Source organism: Rhamphochromis sp. 'chilingali', assembly GCF_963969265.1.
Source record: "Rhamphochromis sp. 'chilingali' genome assembly, chromosome: 4".
NCBI classification, from domain to species: domain Eukaryota; kingdom Metazoa; phylum Chordata; class Actinopteri; order Cichliformes; family Cichlidae; genus Rhamphochromis; species Rhamphochromis sp. 'chilingali'.
The window spans coordinates 8,732,229-8,749,863 of NC_137948.1; the positions used below are offsets into that span (position 1 = coordinate 8,732,229).

The 17,635-nt window shown below is 39.0% G+C and overlaps 2 protein-coding genes across 2 annotated transcripts; both read left to right on the plus strand.

Moving 5' to 3' along the window:
* Window positions 1–759: 759 nt before the first annotated feature.
* Window positions 760–8,887, plus strand: notum2 (notum pectinacetylesterase 2). Its single transcript, XM_080880528.1, has 12 exons — window positions 760–1,053; window positions 1,145–1,472; window positions 1,587–1,639; window positions 2,206–2,301; window positions 2,417–2,477; window positions 4,184–4,296; window positions 4,423–4,525; window positions 4,894–5,082; window positions 5,181–5,281; window positions 6,190–6,337; window positions 6,909–6,956; window positions 7,402–8,887. The coding sequence occupies exons 2-12, from the start codon at window positions 1,147–1,149 to the stop codon at window positions 7,703–7,705; spliced, it is 1,542 nt and encodes a 513-aa protein (XP_080736654.1). The 5' UTR covers window positions 760–1,053; window positions 1,145–1,146; the 3' UTR covers window positions 7,706–8,887.
* A 1,284-nt stretch (window positions 8,888–10,171) lies between these two features.
* Window positions 10,172–16,797, plus strand: rps15a (ribosomal protein S15a). Its single transcript, XM_080879296.1, has 5 exons — window positions 10,172–10,271; window positions 11,065–11,202; window positions 11,443–11,522; window positions 11,851–11,936; window positions 16,664–16,797. Exons 2-5 carry the CDS (start codon window positions 11,070–11,072, stop codon window positions 16,755–16,757), a joined length of 393 nt encoding a protein of 130 aa, XP_080735422.1. The 5' UTR covers window positions 10,172–10,271; window positions 11,065–11,069; the 3' UTR covers window positions 16,758–16,797.
* Window positions 16,798–17,635: the final 838 nt, after the last annotated feature.

The window sequence follows — 17,635 nt, forward strand, 5'->3', positions numbered from 1 at the left end:
ATAATAAGCTCCAAAGAATTATCTTAATGGGGATTTTGATAAGTAGAAGGCCTTAATCCCCCCCCCCCCCCCCCCCCCCCACCACCACCACCACCACCACCAATTTTTTTACAAAGAATAATTTGTGTGCTGCAAAGGCCTGACCTTTTATCTTAAGTTCTTTAATAACACTAATGATTTTATTAAATGAAGTAAAGGAACAGAAGCTATTATTCTTTAATTATAATATGTTTTTCTGTTAATGTGCCTTTGAAAAGGACTAAACCACGCTCCTATACTTTATATTAGTTATGTAATGACTTTACCCCAGTAAATAAATTGTTAGATATCTGTTATTCTTGTAAAACTGAGCGTACTTAAAAGAATGAGGCAATGCATAATGCGTATGGTGCTACAACCAAGAAGAGTCTCCTCCACCTGTGCTTTGAGACTGTTGACCATGCGGGAACCTTACGGTACGACTGATTCCCATGTCAGAAAATGTTTGAGGTGGGCGCTCGAATGACCTCTGGGTCACATTCCATGCAAAGCGACTGTGCGGTCATGCTGACCATGTAGATGTTTAAATAAGAAAAAAAAATGGCAATCAGCAGCGGATGGAGGGGGGAGAAGAAGGAGGTTAGGGGTAAAAAGAACTTGTGCATGAGGTACGGTCAGCTGGGAAAGTGCTTGAAGGTGGGTGTGTGCAAAGAATTGAAATATGTTGAAGAGATGCGTGTGTTATCTTTTCTCCTCACCACTAACCATCCAGTACCTCCCCTTGCGGTGTGTCGTCACCAGATGATCTCAGGGCCTGAGAGGAGCTGCAAGAGAAAATGGGAGGAAATCTGATCCATATGGTGGCACTATAAAGGTCGTCGCTGATTTGCAGCCTTCATCAAAACCTGGTCAAGACTTCATCACTTACTCATGACTAGGACCCTCCTCTCGCACCTTGTCACAGTGCACTGAATGTCTCACCAGTCTCTCTCTCCAGCAGAACCAGTTATCTGCCTGACCCTTGGGGTGAGGGGTTCATTGCAGCAATCTTCAAAACTGATTCTTCTTTGAAAGGTAAAGTATTTGCAAGTTGGAAAGTTTTTGAAGATTTCTCATGTTTTGCATGAATTAATCAGCATGTCCCTAATTTTTTATGTTGCCTCAGATATGAAGATACTGGGTCCATTTGTTTTCTTGCTCTTGCTTGGGGGACTGTGGTGTCAGAACAACCGTAATGCTAAAGCTACTGGAAAGTCCACAAAGAAGTCTAGTGGGATCCAACAAGGTGATGCTGGCCAGTCTGCCTCCGCAGCTGATGTTACTTCAGGAAGCACTGGAAGAACTGGAAGCACCTCCAGAAACACCGGAGGCTCAGCCGAATCAAGACAGGAAGGTGCTGCAGGGACTCGTGGAGCTGGACAACAGACAGATGATATGAGGCTGCACTACCTCACAAACACACAAGTTACATGTAATGATGGGACAGTAGCTGGGTGAGAAGTTCTGGTTGTTTTTGCTCTTTAATGTCTGTTTCCTGATTGAGTCAGTGATTTTACAAAGATGGTTTATCTTCTGTTTCTCCTCATGCTCATTCATTTGTTCTACAGGTTTTACCTAAAGGAATTCAGAGGAAGCCGCCGATGGTTGTTATTTCTGGAAGGTGAGTATTTAAAACCCCATATGGTTAATTTAGTCCCCTAAGGTCAGTTTGTTTTAGCGTGACACCCGCTCATTGGAATCTTAATGTGGATGTCATCTTGTCCTGTCAACTTTTTTGGTTGCTGCGTGTCACAGACTTGAATTGAGGTTAACACCGGGGGAGTGTCTTCCAAATTTACTTGTACTCTGATATTGAACACAAATCATTTTCTTGCATGTTACTGAGTGACAAATCAGCAAAAATGAGCAATCTGCATGCTGACAGTTTGTAAATTAAAGAGATCATTCTAGTCTTTTGCTCAACTGTGAATTATTATTGTTATTATTATCTTTTTTCAATTTTATTTATATAACACCAAATCACAACAACAATTGTCTCAAGCTGCTTTATATTGTAAGGTAAAGACCCCATAATAATACAGTTAATGCATACTATGGTCATGTTAGTGTAGCAGCCTGCAGGTGCAACCATTGCTTTCACCATTCCTCACAGGCCTGTGTGATGGGCTAACAAGGGTGTCCCTATCTTGGATGTGAATGTCTAATATTAGTGTCTATTATATTTAGGTGGCTGGTGCTGCTACAGCAGAGAGACCTGTGATTACAGGTACCAAAATATCCCCCGACTAATGAGCTCATCGGGGTGGCCTGAAACTAAAAGAGGTTAGTCAGCTGACAGTGTTTCAGAATGCCTTTCATAGACGTTTCCACAGAGTTGCTTTCTTTGACTAGTGAGGCAAGTGGACATCTGTTTAATGAGCGATTGTTGGATTTACAGGAAGTGGAATATTATCTTCTAAAGCTGAGGACAACCCACACTGGCATAACACAAATATTGTGTAAGTACCTGCATAGATGTGCTTTGTATTTTTGCGGTTAATGAAGGTGTATAAAGACAACTTTTTCTTTGTTCCCATAGTTGTTGTATTAATTAATTTGTGTACATAATGGGAGACACTGCAGGGGAGTAGGATTAAACATTCAACTTACAAATATGAAGATTGTTATTTTTTTGTATTATAAATTTTCTGAACTTTGATGTTTGAATATGTAAATGAAGTGTTATCTTACTAAATAGACACTTCATAAACACATGTTTGTACATCAGAATGAAATGTTTTTACATCAAGATCTTCTGTCACTTTATATATATTGAAACCCTCTTGACAGAAAAATAATTTTTAGGGAAGAATATTCAGTAAATCAAGATATAATTGGTAACATTTATAAAGAATGTCTTTGTAAAAACCTTCGAAAATTAAAAAAATTGGACTAAAACTAAGGTTTTCTGCGTGTAAGTGCTACTGAGTATGTGTATTTTCTATGGATTCTTTACTCATTCTTTAAAGGAGAAAAGTTATAGATGTTTTTATTGGATGTCATAAAACTTCTCCAGTTCATCATGTGTCCTTGGGCAAGACACTTCACCCGTTGCCTACTGGTGGTGGTCAGAGGGCCCGGTGGCATCAGTGTTCGGCAGCCTCGCCTCTGTCAGTGCGCCCCAGGGCAGCTGTGGCTACAATGTAGCTTGCCATCACCAGTGTGTGAATGTGTGTGTGAATGGGTGGATGACTGGTTGTGTAAAGCGGTTTGGGGTCCTTAGGGACTAGTAAAGTGCTATACAAATACAGGCCATTTACCATTACTTACATTGAGAAAAAATATGCTGAATAAATATTCACAAATATCTGTAAACATCCAGGCCAAAACTGAAAACTGAAAACAGCTATATTAAATTAAATTAACTTAAATTAACACATAAATGTGCATTTTTTTCTGTGCACTAATCTGAGAAATGCTATAAAAAAAACTTGTTTTTAGCTGTAAGGTCGCTTCCTGAAGCTGTTTTAGGTGATTTTTTTGTGTGTGAAACGTTGGATAAAGTGTCTAATGTTACAGTTCCTAAAATGATTGTATCGAAAAACAACAACAACAAAAAGGTTGCATAATCAGGGATTCAGCAAACATATCTTCTTAATGCAGCTGGTAATATGCTTGACTTAAAAAGGATTGAAAACACAATTCCTTGTGCGTGCAACACTTTCAGTGACCCTTTTTATGTCAGACAAGATTACTTAATTATGCAGCACAACAACAAAACTGTATCACCGATTAATGACGAATAAATAATTTATTTTGTTTTCTTTTCCCTTTCTTTCTTTCTTTTGAAGATTGTTTTTTATGTTGAAATGTCGAGGATGACTTTAGTGATCGCACAGCCTGAGGAAAGAAACGTCTGAAAAGTCTGGTGGCACAGCAGGATATATACTGCGTGGTGAACTGGCATATGCGTGTAGTGTTTTGGGTGATATTTTTAACTTTCCGCTTTCATCCATGCAAGCAATTTTAATCTTTAATGATAAAGTTTCGTTTCTGAAATTCAGCAACATGCAGGCTGTGTGATCAAAATAGAGATTTGCCACTTTCTGATATATGACAGAAGTTGTCAGCTCCAGCCTGAGGTGATTTTTATGGGGGAGGGAAGAAACCAACTTCAGGGCCTCCAGCTTTAGTCTAACAAATGTGATTGTCTTCTTTATGGCAGATTCATCCCTTACTGTTCCAGTGATGTGTGGAGCGGCACTGGGCCTGCACCAACACCCCCTTCCAGGCCAAGACAAGGCAGGGACAAAGTCAGAGATAGGAATACAAATGCAAGTAAGTTTCCTCAAATCTTTTACAATAAGGTAACCGTAGCTCCTTTGGATACAAGAAAACATGTATTCTCTAAATGTTCAGTTAATTAGAGAATAAAAATCTTGTCATACTTGTCTTCACTATCAGCTGAATATAACTTCATGGGATCCCTAATCATCCGTGAGGTCATCAAAGATCTCATCCCTAAAGGAATCAAGCAGGCCAAGGTTGTCATGCTGTCTGGTAGCAGGTGAGTTTGTTTTATTGTGCTCTGATGGACAAGAGTCTCTGTACCATCTGGACCGTCTCCATATCTACCATTAAAGTCCTATTTTGGGTGCATCCTCTTGTTAACAATGAAGATGTTTACAGTCAACTGTGATCAGTGACATAATGATTATTAAAGGACCTTGCCCTGTAATGGTGAACATTCCTCCCAGGTTAGCAGCATGGTTCTTGAGACGTCCCCGGGCCCTAAAACAGGATCAACTGAATGTGAAACCTGCTAAATGTTTACTTCCCCGCTATGAGCTGGCATGCACTGTCAGTTTGATATCCTAAACAAAAATGTCACCCTCAAAGCCAAACTATTTATTCATTTTCTTGGCTCCCCTGCAGCGCTGGTGGAACAGGTGTTTTGCTCAACATTGAGAGGGTGGCCAGTCAGCTCCAGCAGCTTGGTGCAGAAGCTCAGGTCCGAGGCCTCGTGGACTCAGGCTGGTTTCTGGAGAGCAAGCAGCAAAGATCACCAAACTGCCCTGAGACAGTTTCCTGCTCACCTGAGGATGCTATCAAGATTGGACTCAGGTGAAGACAATATTTAGATCTCTTCCTATGCCCGATGTAGGATTTGGAAATCATATTATTCGTGAATTTTATTGATTAACTGTGCATTATTATCTCAGGCTGTGGAATGGGGTTGTTCCTGACAGATGTCGGCAGCTCTTTAAAAGAGGGGAGGAGTGGAAGTGCTTCTTCGGTCATAGACTATACTCTACTTTGACGTGTGAGTGTTGACTGGTGTCTTTGTTTATGATGATGTTTTAAATTTAAATGCACACCATATGACATGACTTGAGCAGTTCAGAAATAATGAGCACTGACATATTAGAACTGTGAATTTCCTTCACTCAATCAGTGAACAGACTGATTCCCACGCTGATGACATGATAAGCCAATGTAAGTTCATCTGGACTGCATCATTTTTTTAGAGGCCTTCTGAATATTATAGCCCTCGATGCAAACTTTTAAGATCTTTATTGTCACATATATGGAATTTTAAAGTTGCTAAATCAGCAAAGCATATAAAAGCACGTTTAGTCAAAATCTCCAAATCAGGGTCTGAAATTAAAGAAAAGAGATTTTCTATGTAAATCTTGAAACTCTAACTGCTACGCTGGTGCGTAAACTTTTAGATCATGACATTCTGAGTTGTATTCACTGTAATCATTGAAAAGGGGGCCAGTGTGGCTAGTAACAGTATGTTTAACTGGTGGATTTTTTCATTTTGGCTGTTAAATATAAAAACTTTTTAGAGACTGGTCTAAATAACAAATTTAATCACCAACTGAGGCCAGCGCAAAAACCTGCAGATCTTATGAAATTGTACACACAGAAAAAAAAAAAAAAGATCACGAACATGGCGGTGAACATAAATCCAAAAGACCCTACGTAGCTCTTCAGGTAGTTCCTGACTTTGTTTGACCCCTACTCATCCAGGGGAGTGTATATATCTGTGTGTGTGTGTGTGTGTGTGTGTGTGTGTGTGTGTGTGTGTGTGTGTGTGTGTGTGTGTGTGTGTGTGTGTGTGTGTGTGTGTGTGTGTGTGGATACAGCTTAATAACTGGCAGGAAGTGACTAATAGACTTGATGGAATTTACTGATTTGATCAACTAAATGTTATTTTCCCTACAGCCCCTGTGTTTATTGTACAGTGGCTGTTTGATGAGGAACAGCTGAGGGTGGAAAACATCTATATAGGGGGACAGAGCATGTCTGAGGAGCAGTGGCAGTACATACAGAACCTGGGCTTGGAGCTCAAAAACTCCCTGAGAGATGTTACGTAAGTTCCGTAGAACTTATCATATATTGACGTCTAAACATTACTAACATTAACAGAACATAAAAACTGTATGTTTAGCACTCATTGATTTCCAGCCATTTCCTGAAATTGAAATTAAGCCCTTTCGACAACACGGAACTGCTTTTTAGTGTTTTCTTTTAATATTCTTGACCATTGATAGTGGCAAATACAATCATTCGTTTTAATAGATCAGGAAATCAATTCAATCTACAATTTATAATTATAAAAAAATATTTTAAAATAGAATTGGTGACTTTAACAAAATGTAATAGAGCTTGCAGAGCAGTGGTGGTGAGCTACTATCCACTTTCCATTTGTACATTTACATATCAAAGCCTGTAACTGTTGAGTGAACTGCCAGCCATTTAAAACAGCAGACAATCAAATTCTATGTTAACATCCAACAGTTCCTTGACGTTCTCTGTGCCATCTATGCATTCCTGTCAAAAGTCGTCATCACGCAGTGACTAGATTCAAATCTTACTATAGCTAGTTGAAAAATAAATCAAGATGGATTTTAACAAATGCTCTCTCTTTGCGTGTCTTTTAGGGCTGTATTTGCTCCGTCCTGTCTCTCCCACACACTAATTACCAAAAGGTAAGAATGGATATTCAAGTTCACCTGGCACCCTTGTTTTTTCTCCCCAGCAGTCATATCTACCCAGTGAGCTCATGCTGCTGTTTTTGTTTTGCTTGTTCATCAAACCACATTGTCACCAAATGCCACTTCACACTTTCTCTAGCCTCCCAGTACCACTTTAACATAGAGATTATTTAGTTGTTCACATGGACATTGATGGGTCATTGCAGTCTTGTATAAGTATACTTAGTTATGCTGAAGTGGGTGCAATCAAAGTCAGGAGCTGAAAGTTCAAGGTCTTTTGTAGCTTTGTATGCTGCAACACTTGCAGTTGCAAACCTTAAAGTAAAACAGTTTCCTGCCATTTGCCCTTTTCTGGTCCTTAATTACTAACTCTGACAACCTTCCCATTTTTCTTTCTTTATTTCTAATTCATAACTTCTCCTTCTTGTTGTTCCTAAAGTAACTGGACAAGTTTTCAAGTTAGAGGCACGTCTCTGCCACGTGCCCTTCAATGCTGGGACAGGAGTCTGGAAGCAATACGTAACAACAGGACCCCGGCTAAAGGATGTCCTTTTCACCTCGTGGATTCCTGTCAGTGGCCACAGTGTAACCCCACCTGCCCAACTTTGGTGGATAAGACCACCCAGCAGGAGCTTACCTTGCTCCAGATGCTGGTAGCCATGGGTCTGGACCTCCAGAGGCTGGGCCTGGATCCCCAGGGAGATGCAGATTCTCTTGTCAGCATGGTCAGGAATGGTGGCTAAGTGTGAAAATTTAGGGTACACGAAAGGTTAGCCAGAGGCTTAATAGATGAAAACAAATGTGTTGAAAATTTAACGTAACCATAGAAATGCTGTAGAAATCTGGTTACTATGTCTTGTGCTACTCAGCATTCCATTATGCTCCACATGACTGTTCACTTTGAGACTTGGCTGGAGGGTATGTCACTGCATCTGGGTTTGAATGGTTTAGTGGGCCCTCTACTGGACACCAGTGGAAAGAGGTGTTGCAGCTGTACTGATCAACAAGCTTAGTGTTTAGCAGATGGCTGTGCATAACCTCCTACAACACACTTTCAGCCTGATCACTCCACAGGAACATGTAACATCAGAGCATGGTAGTAGAGTTGTAATGAATAGAAAGTACCTGAAAGCTGACGGAGACACAAACATTTTGCTCAAACAAGATAGAAATGCTTTTGTGTTCATGCAGCTTTTAGCAGTTAAACTTTATACTCTTTATCTACAGTCTGTTTTAGTTATTCACTGATTTCCACCATGCATTATTGAAAAATACAGAATCTGTCAAATTTCTAGTAATCAGATTACTACATAATAATACACAAATGAGCTAAATGTTCAACTTTTTTGGAGAAAACATATCAAAAAGTTTCACTTACTTTTACTCAGTAATTTTTGGTGCACTTAGTTCCAAAGACACTACCGATTTTGGTGACTTAGTTTGAGTGTGTAGATTCTGATGCTATGCTGACATACATATATTTATATATATACATATATTACATAGTATCTATACATACTTTCTATGCATGCAAAATAGAAATGTGATTAGTTATTGTAATATTTCTGTGTAGGGCAGACAAAGGTGATCAGTGACCTACCACAATAATTTGTGAGTTTATTCAAGGAAAAAAACACAGTTTTGACATGTGAACTTATTAATGTAAAAAAACAAAAAACAAAAAACGCTGCAGTTACTCACTGCACAGTTGTGACAATCTATGTCTAGTGACATACACAGACATAATGCAACTAGTATTTCATAGGGCTTAATATTGCAGTCCTTCATTGTTGTTAAAGCATGATTTTTCATAATGTTGTGCTGTTTTTGCATTTACAGATAATGCTGTATCTGTATGTTTTAATTTCCTTTAGGTACTGCAATAAGGGTGTTGCACGTGTCAAAATGTGGAATAAAAAATATGATGTGGATCTGAGAGTTTGCACTTTGCAATCTGTTTTATTATACTCTTCACAGAGTCTGAGTCAGAATACACATTGAGAAGATTCAATAATTGTTGAAAGTATATTTTACAGTTTCCTTCTATGAGGAGCACCAAGTCCATAGAGACTGTTAGCAAATGTGAGAACAGCAGAAACAATATGAAATAATGACATAAATGATGGTGTTTAATTCAGTTCAGTTCAATTCAATTCAGTTGAGTTTTATTTGTATAGCTTTAAATTGTAAGGATTTATTGTAAGGTAAAAAACCTACAATAATACAGAGAAACCACCAATAATCAGATGACCCTCTGTGAGCAAGTGCTTTGACAAAAGTGGGAAGAAAAAACTCCCTTTTAACATGAATATATGCCCCTTTTTTCTTTACTCACCACCAAGGTAGCACACTGGCTGTACTGTCCTTCAAATTCCAGGCTAAGATAATCTCTGAGTCCTCATTTATGAGAATATTTAAAAAACAAAAATCAGAGTCTTATTTGCCTAATGACCAAAAAAGTGTTCCTTGAAATTGGAAATTTTATTTGCAACGGCGTCAACAAATCTTACTAAGTAAACACAAGAACAGGAAATGGCGTTGTTTTTAGTTAGTGTGAATATTCACAAATTTGTCAACATACAACCATGACCAGACATATTCACTGAGACATGACATTGAGAGTTAATTGCCTTTCCAAGTCTTCAATTTACAATATCTATTCTGAACTTCAATATTTTCCCTGGGCAAAACAAACAAACAAACAAAATATAATTTTGGCTTCTCTCGTATTTCCTGAGGGGTGGCCAGATCAGATGGATCTGCATGTTTTATTATATGCTGGATGCCCTTAGCCAGGTTTAGGACTGGAAATAATAATAATATTGTGTACATACTCATGTATATTTTCATATTCATATATTTTCACTTTTAAAAGCACTCATAGTTAATCTCCTGGATATTAATGCAGTACACTCATCGTCCCTTGGGGACACTGCTTTAAATTTCACATTTATACAAAGCGCTTAGGGACACTTGACAGTAAAGTTATTTATTTTTCTGAATTTCATCTTCGTTTGAGGTCGAAGAAAGTGGCCCACTTAAGCCCACAACTATAAAAAAAATAAGACGATTTTTCCAAACCTGCCAAACAAAATAAAATATTAGTTACTTATAAATGTCAGACTTCTTATAAAACGCTGGCAGTTTTCAGGGACAAAATAAACATGAATTTTTCGGTACGTGGGCATTGTTGGGGGAGTTTGGGCTTTGGCGCTGTGGGCCATCTCGGCTTGAAAAAGTCTCGACCTTTTTTCCCATAATGCACTGCAAGATTTTCGTACTTCCTCTTTCCGCCATATTGCAGAACCGGTAAGATGTGTTTTTACATCGTCACCTTCAATCTTTTAAGTATCTAAAGCATCATATTGTGAAATAATCCATAAGTGAGTCCATTTCGAAGTCAAAGTTGGTAGTAATGATTTGGGCTGATTATGGTTTCCATTAGTGAAGCGGATTCATAATTTTTGTCCTGTGTTAGCGGGACTGCCTGGCCCCGGGAATTGGTGCGTTCAGGGCGGCTTGATGGCTTGATAGCTGTTAGCTTTGCTCCCAGTTATGCGAGTTTCAAATGTCCAACGAATAAGACATTTTAGCTGTCCGTACAGGTCTGTATGTGGTACATATTGTCGATAATATTTTGACCGTTGTAACTGCAGAACTAAGGGCACTACTTACTGTGGCGTTTGCATTTGGATAAGCTAAGTAGCTAATCTGAGTGCTCATGAATGACCATGCTTCAGTGGAAGGCTCCGTTTTTCCTCTCTTAGTGTAACTGAAGCCACAGCATTACTTGTCAAGAGTAAAGTGTGAGCAGTATTTAACCTGCCATCTCTGGAAAATATTAGCCGCCAGGCTCATAATTGTAGACGGAAGGAAAAGGGTCGGCATGATTCGTGTTAGCAAGGTTTTGCTAACTAGGCTTTCTTTTACTTAAGTCCTCCTTTGTAGTGTAGTGAGCATTTTTGTCAAATTCACTGAGTTTTTTTTTTTTTTTTGTAACGTTTCACCATCAGTGTTCTAGTGTAGTCTGTAGAACTAATTTCCTTCTTGTCCAGGCCTTTGGATCTAATGCTAAAAGTCTTTTTTGTGTGTGTGTCCACAGGCATCATGGTGCGCATGAACGTTCTCGCAGATGCTCTCAAAAGCATCAACAATGCTGAGAAGCGTGGGAAACGTCAGGTCCTCATCAGGCCCTGCTCCAAGGTTATTGTGCGCTTCCTAACCGTCATGATGAAGCACGGTGAGTGTCATTATGTTAAAGGTGTATGCGTTCCAAGTTGATACTTTATGCACCACATGCAGTTGTAAAGCATCTTGAAGGGCTGACTGCTTTGTTTGTGTGTACAGTTGGTAAAATTATAACTTCAGTTTAATTTGAGACCTCTAGAAGCACCCTGATGTGTTTAACTTAATGTGTATAATAATTATGCGCATTAATAACGTGTTTAACTTAATGGTCTTTGTCATTTGTGCCTTGCAGGTTATATTGGTGAGTTTGAGATCATTGATGACCACAGAGCCGGAAAAATTGTTGTCAATCTCACAGGCAGGCTGAACAAGGTAAATATAACCAACCTGCACTGTTATTCATGTCACTTCTTTGATAGTTTTAAACACATGCTTTGTTTCTTTTGCTATGAACGACTGAAGGAAATATAATTTTATGTTAGTGCCATTTAAGTTAACTTGGGTCTTAAAGGGCTTCTAGTGATAATGGCGACAGAGAAGCTGTTTCTATACAGTCTTTACAGTTATGTACCAATAAGTCAGTGGCCATTGTTTTCATTTCGATATGTTAAACTTGGTTTAACTCTCATCATTGTCTAGCCTTGCTTGTAGCTTTAATGCTTTGTGAATGGAGTCTAAACCACTCTTTCTCTCTTGTCAGTGTGGCGTGATTAGTCCACGTTTTGATCTCCAACTCAAGGACCTGGAGAAGTGGCAGAACAACCTGCTGCCCTCAAGACAGTTTGGGTGAGAACTATTTGTCATCACACTTTGAATGCAAAAACCAATAGAAATGAGCAACCAGGCATTTCTAAGTGTATTTTGGCCCCTAAATGTCTCTATATGATGAGTGAGGCTCTGGTTTGAAAGGTGTGCCATTTGCTCCTCTGATGCCTTCTCTTTGTTGGCCCTGCCTGACAAAGTGGTGTAGTTGGGTTAGTGTTTCAGGTGGTTAACTGTGTCGATCCATATGTCTCGATTTGTTATGAGTAACTGTAGCATAAGTATCGCCGTTTGTCGCTTTTAAATGTTTTGGGCACAATGCAACTGGACAAAGATTTATTTTGTATAAGGCAGCCACAAGTGGATGTTTTTATTTATTTTAAATTGCACTCTTAATAGTTTTTCAGACAGATGTGTGACTAGTACAGAACTATACTAGGCCCATCGATCAGATGGCTACCACACTGTTTCTGTAGTCCTGCACACATTACATTGTTAATGTGTTTCCCTGTTGGTTGGATGATCTGTCTGAAAGATCATTTTACGATCTGTTACAGTTGTGATCTAGAGGGCAGAGAGGACATTGCTGCTGTCTCAGCCTGTAGCTGAGTTTAAAGATATGCAGCTGATTGAAGTGTCTTCATAAAAAAAACAGCTTTAAGAAGCATTAAAAACCTGTTTAATGCTTCTTGAGCAGGTGGTGTGATAAAGTACTCTAATTGTCTTTTTACTCAAAGGTTTTGATGTAGTTTGTGCTTACAGTAGGGCTGTAATTTAATTTTATTTACAATTTTATCTCCAGGTACTATGAAAACAGGATGAAATGACTACTTTATTTTTTACATTCATTATTGCTTCCCTTACCCATGTTTTATAAATCACTTGTGTACATTTATTTTACTCTGTCACTCACAGTTTAGTCTCACTCTAATCAAGATGACTAAAAGATTTAGTTGTGAAGATCTAGCTGGATGAAGTAAAACAAGGTTCCTGGGGGTGAGCGTGTCAAAGGATCCTTAAGTTTCCTTTGATTCCAAATTGCTCAGGGTCACTGACTTTGTCGGTGTTGCTTTCAGTAGCGAATGACAGTTGGCCTTCAGCTTTAGCTGATAGTTGAGCTGTTCTCCCCCATGGTGGTTCTCTGAGGTATCCAAATGTACTTTTGGCTGTGTCGTCTCCTTTGTCTGCGCCCTCACCCTCCGCCCTGTATTGGTAGCAGGCCAGAAATCTGTTGTCCTTGCGACACCAGCTTTATCATTAAAAACATCTCTAAGGCCTAACTCACGACTACATAACACCATTACCAGCAACTTTTAAATTAGAATTTTTTTTCACTGTACAGATCAAAGAAATGGCTTCAGAAAGCAGAGCAATAAAGACTTTTTAGTTATAGTTTTTTTTTTGTTTTTTTTTTTAAAAACATTACCCACCTTGACTCCACTGTGGCATTACTGTGTCTGACAGAGAGGGAGGCTGCAGCTGTTATCATATGTGTGGCTGGAAAATAGGGCTGAACGATTATGGAAAATAATCTAATTGCGATTTTTTTGCCCCAATATTGCGATTGCGATATGCGATTATTTTTTAAGGTCTTTGTCTTCTGTATTATTAAACAAAGACAAGCAATACATCATATAGTATGGCCAATACTATATTACATTAATTTTAAACTGTTCTTTCCTGGAAGACAGACCTCTGTTATGATGACATGAGGTGATGCATGAATTGATGACTGACATTTTTATTTAACTTCTTCAATCACAACAGTATATTTGAACATACACAATAGTTTATTTTTAGCTTACAAACATCTGAGCATAAAGTGCTGACAAGGAACCCTGGTGTAAACATTAAAATGAAAGTCAGTACAATGTGCAGATTGCAGAAATATACATAAACAAAATCAGTGGCTTTACCACACTCAGTTTTTCGACATCTGTGAACTACTAGACAGTCATTCAATTAAAAAATAATATTAAATAAATAAAACTAATAAATAAAAAATACACACATCTTACTGATCTCTGCAGTCAGTAACATTACACATAAAGTGCAAACATAATAGCAATTGTATAAACACACACACAAACACGCCTTTAAAATTTAAAGGCGTGAAATTGGACGGTCTAGCCTTCTGATTAGCGTCACCGCTGTCTCGGTGGAGTTTAATAAACTCGGCCGTCTGCTTCTTGCTATCTAAAATATAACCAGACACTGGTGTAAATTCTCGACTGTCTCATACTTCTGTTTAATAAGTTTTCTGTTTGACGTTTAGTCAGCTGTGTGAAAACCAAGGAGGAACCCACCCGGGGGATTAATAGTTTTATTTTATCTAATCTAATAACTTTAATCTCAGCCAAACCGATTTACTCACGAACAAACAAAACACTGAAAAAAGCCCAACAATAACATTTTTAGGTTGTCTAAGTGACTTATATATCACGTTTAACCCGAGCAGCGAAACTCCGCGGTGATCTGAAAATGATGTGCCGGGAGTTGTGCCGTTCTCGGCCGCATCAGTAACCCTCGAGCTCCCGGCTAGCTGTCGAGCTGGTGGGTAGCAGACGCCTCTGAAAACGTCGAAGCACTTTTGCAAATATGGGATATCTTGATAAACCGAGCAGATATTTGATGTTTACACAACTACTTTCTCGCCTGAAAATATGTTAAAAGTTTATTTTGTGACCCTGAAAGATTAGTATGAGTAATTTTAAAACTTAGTAGCGGCCGCCATTGCTGGAAACTGGAGTTTGGCTGGGCCGCGCTATGAATTCTGGGATATGGTAGTAATTTGGACAGCCTTCGGCGCGTCGCTGTGACGTAATCGGTCTACAAATGCGGCCTCAGGAGGATGCAGCCCATGAATTTGGACATGTCCAGAGTATAATCGCAGCCTTTGCGGTTAGAAAATTGCACTTGATCATGTCGCGATATTATCGCAAATGCGATATATCGTTCAGCCCTACTGGAAAAGAACTTTGGCTGAATTTTTATAACAATTTTGGTTCCCACACATGCCCCTTAATACGTTTTGCAGATAACACTCCCCCAATTTGAGTGACATCTCATCACTGTTGAGGGCCTAAAATCTGTTCAGCCAACTTGGTGTCACCCCTGTGACACTCCCCCTCCTCCTCTTTCCTTTTTTTCTTTTAATCAAGCAACTGAGAATGAGTTGGCTTTTTTGGTGTCTGTCCACTGATGAGGCAGCAGCTCCTCTAAAGACTGCATTTAAAGAATTAAATGTCCTAAACTAATAATTACAGCTTTTTTCTTTTTCTTTTTTTAATGGTAATATGATGCAGTGTCCCAAAAGGTTGAATCTGTTCATCTGGATGTAGCGTTTTCAGTGGGAGAATCAACCTTTTGGGATTTACTTACCGGGATGATTGAGCATACATTGAGACATGATGCAGTGTGTTACCTTATCCTGAGGTTAAGGCTACATTTAGCGTTTTGCTTTGACAAATTCCATCAGCATCAGACTCGAGAGCACAGACTTCACTAAAGCAGCCAAGCATACTTAACTGCTTCAGACATGTATGTTGACCATGTACATGTATGATGTTGTGACATCTTTTGCAGACAGTATATTGCTTTTAGCGACAATGTCAATAAATGTGGCAAATAAACTTGTGATTATTATGCTCTGTCAAGCATGACAGGAGAGCACACATCGTAAAAGCACATCAGTATTAGAATGTGGGTGTTTTACACCTTTGTTATTGGACAGTAAGGAATTAAACAGCAGCTATGTTTGAACAAATTAACACTGCACCGATTGTCTACATACTTACCAATGTAACTCCGCTCCTTTGTAAGGGTTTGAGTGGTTGGTGTTGGAAATAAAGGGCATGGTGCGTGCCCTGGATGGTGTACAGTTTGTACTGTTGTTGGCTCTCTTGGGTGCATTTGGACTTAATTAGGAAAGAACGAAGTATTTTCTTTCTACACCATAAAATCTCAACAACGGATTAATTTTAGCAGACTTTAGTACTAAACTCCAGCAACGCAAACACACTGTAGCACTTCACAAACTTCAACCAGCTCTGAGGTGAACGAAAGTCTGTTTAACTTTTAAAGACCTGTGCTCGTAGAGCTTTTGGGACAACTATGGGTAATAACTGTGAGGCAAAATATTTTTATACTTTGCTGGAAATGCAACATTAACAGCAGCACTTCAGAGTCCCATATTTTACTGCAAAGTATACGCAGACTCAAACTTGTTTTTACAAAGAAATATTTGGTAAATTTTGATTAGAATATTTTCGTATGTGGACACTGAATTTGAGCCTAAGCTTTTAATTTGGGAGATAAAGGTCTTTGTTTTTGGAGATCCTTTTGTTTTTGAATGGAAATGCCAAAAATGAGCGTGAATAGGATCGAGATTGTTGTGACAGTTGTAGTTAAGCTTTGATGTGTTAAATGCAGTTGCTTTTGGAGCATGAAATCCATAGTAACCTGCAGACATATTGGGCCCAGTTTGCATCAGCCACTGACTCTCTATTAAAGTATGGGTTAATATTTCAATGGGATTTTTTAATAGCTTTATTTGAATATTTTGCAGCTTCTGTTTAGGTAAAGCGCAGAAGGGTAAAATATAATGTAATTTTGGGAGTTCTATATAGAAGTTGGTACTTTTTCTTGTTAAACACTCCCATAGCTGGCAGCAGTTTCACTTAATGTTTTGGAAGATGCAGTCATAAATGTGCTGCACATTTTAATGCTCTGTTTGACTCTTGTTTCCATAGATACATTGTGCTGACCACCTCAGCTGGCATCATGGATCATGAAGAGGCCAGACGAAAACACACAGGAGGCAAAATCCTTGGATTCTTTTTCTAAAATGTAAAGAACTGCAAATAAAAAAAACAACCAGAGGAAAGCTGGCAGGCTACTGTGATTTCTTACGTACAGTGAAGTGTTTGAGCCAGGACTTGAAGTGTGTGCTGTTGGCGGTTGATGGTTTGATTTCTTTGATAACTTGACGTGTCACTGTGGCACTACAATTAATGTTACTTAATCATAATTGTACAAAAGTAGGCTCAATGAGCAAAACAAGAACATGAATCGTGTTCAAAGGTTTGAACTACCACACAAACCACATCAACTCCAGAAATTGGAGATGTATAGTAAAGTGGCTTCAGATAACAGCTAAGCCTGAAAGTCCACAAAGAAACCCAGTAACTGCTACAAATGCAGTGCAGACAAGACAAAGTAATTTTTCAACCAGTTTGTTCCTCGGTCAAAGCTCCAATTGGTTTGAGAATTGAGAAAGTGATGATCTATTGATCAGTCTGCCCGCAGGCATCACCTGAAAGCATGTGGCTGCCTATTGAGACAACTAGAAACCATTTACACAAAGTACGAGTGGTTGGATTTTGTTGTGACCTGGGAACAGACCCTAGAGGACTTCATCCATAAAGCTATACGCTGACAGTGGGTAGATATTGAGTCTGGGCTCAGGAAAAACCTCAAATAAATACATCTGTGCCGTACATGTGCCCCCCCCTCTAATGGCTATTAGAAGCTGCTGAATCTTTGCTATAGATATAACAACTTGTTTGAAGGGGGAAAAACAGCCCCCCTCCTTTTGCCTTTGCACACACTGAGACTTTTCCTAGGAATCCTTTGTGTATTTGGTCTCGTCCCCATCCTCTTTGAGTATGGCTGCTGACCTTGCATAAGACACTGAAGAGACAAGGTAACAGGCCTGCTAATGC